Source organism: Condylura cristata, unplaced genomic scaffold (assembly GCF_000260355.1).
Source record: "Condylura cristata isolate star-nosed mole 26May11 unplaced genomic scaffold, ConCri1.0 scaffold00023, whole genome shotgun sequence".
Classification (NCBI taxonomy): domain Eukaryota; kingdom Metazoa; phylum Chordata; class Mammalia; order Eulipotyphla; family Talpidae; genus Condylura; species Condylura cristata.
In genome coordinates this window covers 33,577,887-33,588,301 of record NW_004567124.1, presented here as the reverse complement: position 1 = coordinate 33,588,301, position 10,415 = coordinate 33,577,887, and the positions used below count along the sequence as shown (strand labels likewise).

At 46.9% G+C, this 10,415-nt stretch overlaps 1 protein-coding gene across 1 annotated transcript in view; it reads left to right on the top strand.

Annotated features, from left to right (window-relative positions):
- Window positions 1–4,715: 4,715 nt before the first annotated feature.
- The window catches only part of SCAMP2 (secretory carrier membrane protein 2), a 22,862-nt gene continuing 17,162 nt past the window's right edge, over window positions 4,716–10,415 (top strand). Inside the window, exon 1 of the mRNA XM_004687985.2 lies at window positions 4,716–4,878. Within this exon, the coding sequence (XP_004688042.1) occupies window positions 4,822–4,878 (57 nt within the window). The 5' untranslated portion in view covers window positions 4,716–4,821. The remainder of the gene's footprint in view (window positions 4,879–10,415) is intronic.

Here is a 10,415-nt window from a genome sequence, read left to right as displayed (position 1 = left end):
ATTTATTTGTGCATACAGGAACTGGGTTATAGGTCAGAGGTGCTGCGAGGGGTAAAATGATTCACCAGAGATAGAGTGGGGAGCAGAACAGGCAGATTGACGAAGTACAATGCTGAGGGGAGCAGCGAGGGAGACAGGAGAGGTCTGCTGCATGTGCTCCATGTGAGTCAGCTCCCTGGCTGGGATAGGACTCATGCTGCAGTGGTTTTAGATAGCTTCATTGACACAAGCTATGCAACGTCTATTGTCTGACAAATTCCGGGTAGATCAGGAAAAGCTCTGAAAAATCAGACTTTCTACTGCTAACTTATGTTATGACCTCCCTTTTTTGTATAATTGTAATATCAAAATATTCTGAGCAACCTTCAGCTTACCATTGGATTGCCTTAGCCGCATAAGTCCTGCCTGCACTGACAAGCAAGCACTGCACCAGGGTGAGAAATTCCTCTGAAGTCAAAAGTGACTTGACAACTGGCTGATCAATAAAAGCAAAAGGGCTGTTTCTGCAAAGTCTCTCTCACTGCCAGATGGAGGAAAACCCAAATCTTATCATTCTACTATCTCACCTAGTCTTCTATTTAGCTTCTAAAGAATTACTCAAACTGGCCTTTAGATGTGGAAATTAATCCAGGTTGCCTGTTTTAGAACTAGTCAGGTTTTCTACATGCTGCACTTCATAGGAATTCACACAAGTCTTCTGGCTAGTCTTTCAGGATTCTACTATCTAGTCTTTAGATAAGGAAATTCACCTATGTCTCCCATTCTGAGCAAATTATGCTTTCTATTGTCTAGACCTCAAGGAAACTCACTTAAAACCTTTTAGCAAGTTTCTTCAAAGAACTTTTCCGAAATTTCATTTGCAAGAAATTTCCTCTTCCTGCCTCCCAGGATGTCTCAGGTAGAAAAAAAAAAACAAACCATTAAGTAATAGATAAGGTTTAAGGGTCTTTATTTTAGTTAATCTTCACTATAGTAATATTAGTCTTAACTTTGTGTGCACCTATGTACCTGTTTTTAACCTTGATTGATTTTAGAATGTTATAATCTCAAGTAAAGGTCAAAATGATCCCAGACTATTAGAAAAAAGGTGATTGTGATCTTAGCCCCTTTCATATGCTAATGTTATCCCTCTGCCTGCTTGAAACGTATAAAATAAACCTCTGCTGAAGGCAGAGCAGGAAGATTTGCACCCAACTCCGACTCCCATGTCTTCCTCACTCCTTCTCCCCTTTACTCCCCAATTTTTAGAATATCGCCTCGCTGACTTGTTCCCATCTTGAGACCTTGCCTGTGTCAGCCTCTCAACAGCCTGAAATCAGGGTTGGTCCCCAACACTTCATAGCACTTACTTTTACCTGCTGGGCCACCCTAATGGATTATGTTATCCCTAATAGGTCTTAAGCCCCATTTTAGAGATGAGGAATATGGGTCTCAGAGAGGTGAAGTTGTAGGTCCAAGAACACAGAATTCTAAACTGCCACATCTCCTCCTTGCTGAATAGGTGAGGGAATAAATGTCTCTTGTGCAGGGACATGGACAGATCCTAGAGACTTCAGAGACAAATGAGTGGGCAGACTCCACAGGGACAGTGTCAAGTTTCATCTTGTTTTCACCAGTTCAGCATTGTATTAGGCTGGACAGATGGAGGTAGGATGCCATGTGGACAGTTCTTTTAGGCAGCAAGTTCTCTGTATGCTGCCTGTGATACAATCACAGGAGCTGGCCAGAGTTCCTAATTCCTTGACTCTTCTATCCTAGTAAGGCAACTATTGGTGGACTCCTACTTAGCTTTGAAATGGAGTTTGATCACCAGAAAGACCAAGACATGATTAAAAATTTGGAACTTTCAACCCCACTGCCCATCCTCTAGGAAGAAGCAAGGGGAAACTGAGTTAACCATCAATCATACCTATGTGATGAAACCTCTGTAAAAATCCCTGCATTGGGCCCTCCCTGGTGGTGCAGCAGGTTAAGTGAGCTGCAGCTGCTTCAGTGCGAGTTCGATCCCCAGCCCCGGAGGTGACCCACATGGTGTGGCAGTGCTCTCCTGACCTACCCCTGCTCCCTTCACAGTGTACTTCGACAGTCGGTCTGTTCTGCTCTCCACTCTATCTCTGGTGCACCTTTGGCTTTTACCCCAGTTCTGTATGAATAAATAAATAAATCTTAAAAAAAAATTCCTGCACTATGGACATTGCAATGCTTCCAGGTTGGTGAGCACCTCTACATACTGGAGGGGTAGTATACCCCAACTCCATGGGACAGAAGCACCTATACCCTGTGGATCTCTTGATGACACAGATTAACTATTCATCTGTATTCTTTTTTTAAGATTTATTTTTATTAATACATACAAGAACTGCAGTTGCATATAGAGTTTGAGGGGATGAGAGGACTCACCAGAGATAGAGTGGGGTGCAAAGCAGGCTACTGAAACACACTGCTGAGGGGAGCAGCAGGTGAGACAGGAGAGGTCTGCTGTGCCCTGTGAGTCACCTCCCTGGCTGGGGCTAGAACTCATGTTGCAGTGGCTGGTGATAGCTTAAGAGTGCTGAGACTTTAACCCCTGCACCACCAAGGAGACCCTCATCTGTATTCTTATCTTATCATTTATCATATGATAAATCCGTAAATGTCTTTTCCTGCATTCTGGATGTAAGTCTAACAAATTGTTTACCTGAGGGGTCAGGGGAATTCTGATTTATAGAAGTAAAGTGACAGCCAATGACTTGTGATTGTCATCTGAAGTGGGAGCAATCTTGTAGCACTGTGCCCTCACTGCAAGTACATAGTGTCAAAACTAAATTGTAGGATACCCAGCTGGTATCAGAATTAGTTGGTAGAGGAAACCCCCCCCCCAACACACCTGGTCACAGAGGTGTTTTGTATGAAAAGCAAAGGAGAAACACAGTAAGTTTTCCTTGGGCGCTTTTCCCTGAGACGTGGCTGTGAAGGAATGGATCCCTTTCCATTCCTTCCTTCCATCCTTCCAGGACATTTCCTGGAGAAAAGTTGAGCTGGACCCTAAAGGATAGTGGGATTTAGATAAGGGAGAGGAAGTTAAGAGAACAGAATGACAGAAACAAGTAAATATGTACTAACTACCTGTCATGGGCTTGGTACTGTGCTGCTGACAGAAACATAATAGTGAGCAAAACAGACCCTATTCCTGCCCTTGTAGAATTTACAGTCTACTGAGAGAGACTGATGTAAACAAATAACCCCCCTATACAATTATGTACTTAAAACCTGCAACAGGGGCCTTCCCTGGTGGTGCAAAGGGTTAAAGCACAGCACTACAATGCTATCTGCAGCTGCTTCAGCAAGAGTTCCATCCCTGATCCCCCCAGGGAGGTGACTCACATGATGTGGGGACCTCTCCTGTCTCACCTGCTGCACCCCTCAGCAGTGTATTTCAGTCCATCTGCCTGTTCTGCTCCCTGCTCTGTCTCTGGTGAATCCTCTCACCACCCCTGCACCTTTGGCCTGTACCCCGCTCTGTATACATAAATAAATAAATCTTTTTTTTTCCAAGCCTGCAATAGGCATTATGAAGAAAAAGTACACAGTACTATGACAGTTTTGTTGAGGGAGAGGGGACTGATCACTATTGGCTTAATACCAGTAGTAGAGAGAGGCCACTCCTGAGGAAGAGGCATCTGAGCTTATATTTGAAGGATATGTGGGAGTTAACCAGGGGATGGTGAGGGCATGGGCTAAGAGCATACCAGGAAGAGAGAACATCATGTGAAAGGTCCTGAGGCAGGAGACAGGGTACATGGGCAGTTTGAGGAACTGAAGTGCTGGAATGCATGGGGCTGGCCATAAGTAAGTTTTGGAAGGACAGGCAGGTGGAGGAAAATCCTGTAATTAAACTGTAGGCCAAACTAAGAATTTGGGCTTTTATGGAAAGTAATTGAAGGGCTTTAAAACAGAAGTTTTCGTAATAATTTTGTTCCGTTTAAATAGATCTGTTTACATCATGGACAATAAACCATTTTAACTAGTCCACTATAAGCAGTAACAGTGACTGAATTTGATGGTAGCAGAGATGAGCAGATACACGATGTGGGAAATGTGAATATACAAGGTGAGTTGTTGGGGAGTGAAGCAATCACTTTCCTCATGGCTCATGGATGTACTGCTGAATTCCCCCATTCGCTTAACAAATGATAGATGCCCCTATCAAATCCCAGTTCAGGCTGAGCTAAACCTGCCGGGGCTCAGGGATATCTTCGTCTCTAAAATGATAAAACCTGGCATTCAGTCAAGGTCTGAAAGAAGTAGGGCTCAGCCAGTGTGAGGACGGATGCAGTCCGTTCTTCCGAATGGCACCCCGCGGCTCGGACCCTACAGCCAGGACACTTTGAGTTTGTCTAAGTAGGCTTACACTCCGTTCCCAGTCCGGACCCGTGAAGACTTCCAGACTTGCGCTCCAGGGAAGGCAAGGAGTTCAGTTTCCCGGTCCCACTTTTACTTTTGGGAGTTTACAACACAGAATTGGAAGCTGTCAGGCCTCGAGGCGCTGAGAAGGGCTCGACCACCACCTGCGATTCCCTCGCTCCCCAACCCGGGGCACAGGTAGAGGCAAAGGGAGGTAGGGAGCTGGACGCCCACCCGCCGTTCTCCGGCGGGCAGAGCAGAGGGGCGGAGCGGGCCTTTGTTGCGTCACGAGACCACGCCCATTGGGAGGTCGCTGCGCTTGCGCCAGAACGGCTGTCTCGCTCCCGGAAGTGGAGGGTCTACTCGGAGAGCGTCGCTGGGTCTGGATGCTCGGAGGCAGAAGCGCTCGCGGAGCTTGCCCGTCGGCCCCCGATCGCCATGTCGTCCTTCGACACCAATCCCTTCGCGGACCCAGTGGACGTAAACCCCTTTCAGGTAGAGACCCTAACTCCCAGTTCTCTCTAGTGCCTAGGGTCGACACCCCGGGCCTCTGTGGCCACAGCCAGGAGACGTGGCGTAGGAGGGACGGGCTCTCGGGCCAATGAGAGGGCGAGCTCTAAAGGCTGGCCTATCGTAGCGTCTGAGGGGCGGGACTATCAACTAGAACTGGAGGGGGCGGGGCGCTGTAGCCTGGGAAGAAGTGGGACCTCCTGGCTCTCCAGACTGAGCCCCTCTGACTGAATACTACTGGGGAAGGAGGCTGCAACAGACATGTCAGGGCAACCCTTCCCCCTTCCCACCGCTAGGAAGAGAGGCGCTTTCAGGAGGGTGAAGTGTAGCTTTCACATCCCAGTTTTGGGGAAACACCTGCCTTGAATCACCTTTTGAGGGAGTGACAGCAACTTAATGAGGAAGTTGCAAGCTCTAGAAGGATGGAGAAATATGGGAAATCCCAAGATTCCCCCTCCAACCCCCAACAGACAAACTAGTCGGACGCCTAGAGATTTTTCAGGAGGGAAGAGGCTGGGAGAGAGTGAGAAGGTAATCCAAGCTGAAAACGGCCTCGATAAGAATTCCATATGTCCGCCAGTCGGACTGGATATGGTCAGCTAGGAAAGCCTGAGTTTGGGAGGGAGAAGTGAAGGGCTCCGAGGTTCTTGAGGTATAACAAATGTTGATTTGATGGGTTTGTGTATGTGTGTGTGTGAGGGTGGCTGCGGCAGCGCGGTAGTTGAGAATGCTCTTTGAGCTGACCTGACATTTTGGACAACATGGAGGAAGAAACAGTACTTCTGCTTAAAACCAAACCTTTCAGCCTTTGAGCTAAGAGCATGTGATAAAGGGGCAGAGACTCCTGTCAGCTCCAAAGCTCCTTGCCTCTTGTTTCCTGTCTGCTCAAAACCAGTTCTAGGGAACTTGCTTGTGCTGACCCATGACTTGTGAGCCCTGAGCGTTTTGCTCAGTCAGGATGTCACAGGCACATGAACTTACCCTGCTTGCATTTTATTTTGGTCATTGGCAGCTTCAGAGTTTCCTGCAGGTGTAGGGGAAGGCTCGGCCGGGTCCTTCCTGCTACTCACAGTGTGACCTTTCCTGCCACAAATCCTTCAGGGGTCAGAGCAAAGACAAAGGATACTCAAAAAATTGTTTATTTTTCTTGATCTTAAGGTGATCTAAGGCTCCAGTAGGAGCTTACAAAGCAGATTTGGGTAGCTTGTTCCTTGTAGTATCAGTGAATTCAGAATATTCCTCTTGTAGCTTAATGCTTCTTGACAGAACCTTTGCAAGGCCTTGACTCTTACATAATCTGTTACTTGAGTAAATAAAGAACATTTGCTTTTTTTCTTTGCTAGTGTCTTCTGGTAACTGTTTTTGCTTAATTACAAAACTGCTGTAGATTACTAGTGTGGTAGCCTTTGTGATGGTTTGCTATTTTTTTCCCTGTCAGAGTCAGAAGTGCACATGACTGCAGCTGTCTGGCAGCCAGAGGCAGTCAGCTGTCAAAAACTGTAGAGAGTGTCCCCCATTCTAGCAGTGGGTAGGATGGTTTGCCCGAGTTCTCCCCACTATTAATAGCAACTTGAAAGTCTTAAACATCACATATCCAGCCCCAGAAGTGATTGTGCAAACTGCGGTCAAAGTAACTTCTGCCTTCAAGCAAGAGTCTGTCCATCATGCAGCCCCAGGACATAGCAGGACAGGAAGCAGCTGTGGTCCTAGAAACAGCAACATCTGGTGGGGAATCCTGTGTGGGAAGGAGGACTGTCTGGCTGCAGTTCGGCTCTTCCTTACTGGAAAGAGTTACTGGCTGGGTTTTTCCTCTTGGCACATAGCCGTGTATGAGAAGCAGTGTTGGCTGTGAGGCCCCCAAGCTCCTGGAAAGCTGCCCTCCCACTCCTTGTGATGGTTGTGTCGACTTCCCTGATTGCTAGGGCCAGGACTTTGGGAGGGTGTAGCCAATAGGGGACTGGGTGTGAGCCCAGCCTCGTTTACCCAGGGTGTTGGCACAGCTCAAGCTGTCACACCTCGTCACCCTTAAAGCAGAGTCATTTTTCCTATCACTCCATGGTGGGCTATGAAAATATACTTAGTTGCGAGAGTCCATGGTAGACTCTTAGGTGGAAATACAACACCCTTAGAAATCTCTTCTAACTCCTTCAGTTTAGGGTAGTCTTACTCTGACTTGGGGTTCTTCTAGGTCAGCTAAGGCAACATGTAACATCAACACCTTTGCCACCATGCTTGAAATGAGAGTACTGGTAGTGGCAAAAAGAACAAATTAGTATTAGCTAAGCTGTTCTATTCCCCAGTAGGTGGGGATGGGATAATACAGGTTTTATCATGCTTCATAAAAGAGTAGGTCAAGTAGCGTGTGTTCTGAATAACACTAGTCCTAAAAGGTGCTCCGGTTTGGGATCAAAAAAATTTGGGTGTCACTGCTATTTACCCCATTTTTCTTGAAGATTGACAAAGCCTAGTAGTTTGTTACAGGCTCTGAGAAATCCTAATAATAAAGATACTTGCTCAACTTTATTTGACCCAGTGTTTCTTAAAATCTGACTATGGGATCCTGTTTCTGTTCATTCTTGTGCTAGCCCCTGAAACTCCCAGTGTGCCTTTAGGTTGCTTTCTTATCCATATATTTTATCCATTGCCGTCATGCACACACTCCCTTGCACTGTGTACATGACTTTTCGTCATTGCATAGGGCTGTAATTGGGATTGTTAGAAATCTGCTTGGCAAAGTAAGAACTGTGACTGGACTGGAAAGTGAAGTTGCAAGAGTGCAGCAGTAGGTTGGACCAGACACTGAGGAGAAAGCAAGAAATGCTAGCCAAGTGTTGCCACTTTCACAACCTCCAGTAACACTCTAACCCTTCTATAAGTTATGACGCGTCTGCTTTGTATTCTCTAGTTATGGGGGGTCTCTGCTTTGGGCTGACACTCCCCCTACACACAAACAGTGTATGTGTGTGTGCTCCTGGATGTTTCTCACTGAAGAACCATTGTGCCGTCCATTTTCTTCTTTAGCAGTTCACTAAAAAGCACATCACCCGTCAATGCCAGGGCTGTTTTCCTCCTGGGCGTCTCTGTCATATCACCCCAGATGGATGACATTGATCTTGAGGGGGATTGGACTTGCTGGCGGCAGGAGGCACAGAACAGAGAGAGCCTTTCAGTGTTTGTGGTTGCCAAGTCACACAATATCACTTTCACACGTAGCCTCCTTGCAGCTGAAAGATCATCTTGGTGGTGTGGCTGCTTCCCAAGCGTTTGAAACATTTCTCACTGCGGGAAAAAAAAGTGGTGACAGAAAAGTGATTTTGGTTTGAAGAAAGTTACATGAAATTCCCTGCACAGACACTGAGGGCTTTGCTGCTTTCCAGAGAGGGTTAGTTCAGCCTGGCTACTACTGTGGGAATTCACAAAACTGCCAGGTAGTCTTCAACTTGAAAATAAACTTGAACTTGAAAATGGCAAGCTTCACATAGTTTAGCTGTGACTCCAGGCAGCTTCCCAGATCTGGGGATTTTCCTGCCTTTGTGATTGGCACCTGAAGCCAGGGATGGGCATCAGAAAGTGTTTGACAGGACACACAGCTGAGCTTTGACCCTACTCTTCTAGTCATTTGTCTTTGGAATCACACGATGAAGGACCTTCCTGTATTCAGAAAAATGGTAATAATTAACCAGGACAAACAGGGATACTTGTGCTGGGACATCAGCAGGGTGTGACCCCAGCAGCAGTGCTCCTTGGAGGCGCTGACACATCAGAGCACATCCCTGCTGCTCCTTGGGCTGTGCAGGAGAGCATGGTGAATGGGCACAAATCCTGCCAGAGCTCCTGGCCCACAGCATAGTGAGGAAATATGGTCCTGATGACATAATGAGTATATTAGGAGGACAGCAAAACGTGCCCAGAAGAGGTATTAGGGATCTGAGGGGAAAGTGCAGAAACCTGTGGTAGAAAGGACATAAGCCAGTTGCAGAAATCCTGGCAGATGGGAAGAGAAGGTATTTGAGACAAAGGAACACCGAGAACCACAAGTCACCTGAGCAGCCGTCATCTTGTGCGGCCGTGCCCCACCTGTTGCCGCTCAGCGTCAGGCTCCTCTTGACGGTGGTCTCTTGGGAACCCTGGGCCTGTGGTTCGTCTCTGTTTATGACACATGCGCTCCCTGGTTCAGTCTCTCTGGATATCCTCTCTTATCTTGGCCTCTGTGCACTGGAAACTTGCACCTTCTTCTGCCTGTTTTCACTTTTTGCCTCAGACATCTAAAGTGACCTGGATTTCTCTCCTTGACCTTACTCTCACTGCGCACCTGAGGAGGTTCTTCCACTGCTCTGCTTCAGAACATTCGCACTCTAGTGACTGCACACCTCCAGAAATGGGAGTCCCCTTTTTTCTAAGCGTCAGACCTGTGTTTCCCACTCTCACCTGGATATTTCCAACCAATCAGATACATGCCATAGGTCTCTGCCTTCTGAGTCAGTATTTTCACAGTCTCTCCCTACTCCCACACACCCTGTTGCTGCAAAACCTGTTCCTAGCCTTTTGGATTGCCTTTCTTGGCTAATGGTCACATGGTTCAGCCACCCAAGCTAGCAAACCCAGTTACTCAGCTCCTTCCTTTCCGGTCCCTGCTTCCTTGCCTTGCACTAACTCCATGCCCTGCTTACCAGAGAGTGGCCATCTGCCTGAGAGGGTCTCTGGAGTCTGTCCCCTTTTCTTCATCCCTAGCTGCTTTAGGTCAGTCTTTACTGTCACTCAATTGGACTGTTAGGCCCCAGCCAGTCTCCCACTACCTTCCTGGTGTTTTATACTCACCTCACCTCTGGCAGACCCCATCTGGTCGCTTCCTGCTCCCAGTCTCTAGTTGTCCTCCATTGCCCAGAGGGTGAAGCCCAAACCCCTACAGTCTGGCTCTCTGATGCTCCTCTCCCACCACACAACTTCCAGAACATTTTCTTATTTCCTGAACACATGCAAATGCTTTTCTTCTTTTTCTGTTGCTTGCTTCTTTATCAAGAGAAACTATGCTTTAGCTCAAATATTCATATTTCATAGTTCAGGAACACAGGTCAATGACAAACTTCCATGGAAGTCAACCTAAAGAAATTATTTACATAACAAAATTTCTTATGCAAACTTTTAATTTTGAAAGTCTTAAATATTTTTCCCTTCTTTTAAAAAAAGATTTATTTATTTATGCATACAGAACTGGGGTACAGGCCAGAGGTGAGAGGATTCTCCAGAGACAGGGGGGGGCAGAACAGGCAGATTGATGAAGTACACTGCTGAGGGGAGCAGCAGGTGAGATTGGTGGGTCACCTTCTTGGCTGGGGATTGAACTCATACTAAGTGGCTGCTACTAGCTTGCTTGCATTGCGGCACTTTAACCCATTGTGCCACCAGGGAGGGCTGAAAGTTTTTAAATTTTTTTTTTTTAAAAGATTTATTTATTTATTCGTACAGAACTGGGGTACAGGCAGAGATGCGGAGGGTGAGAGGCTTCACCAGAGTCAGAGCAG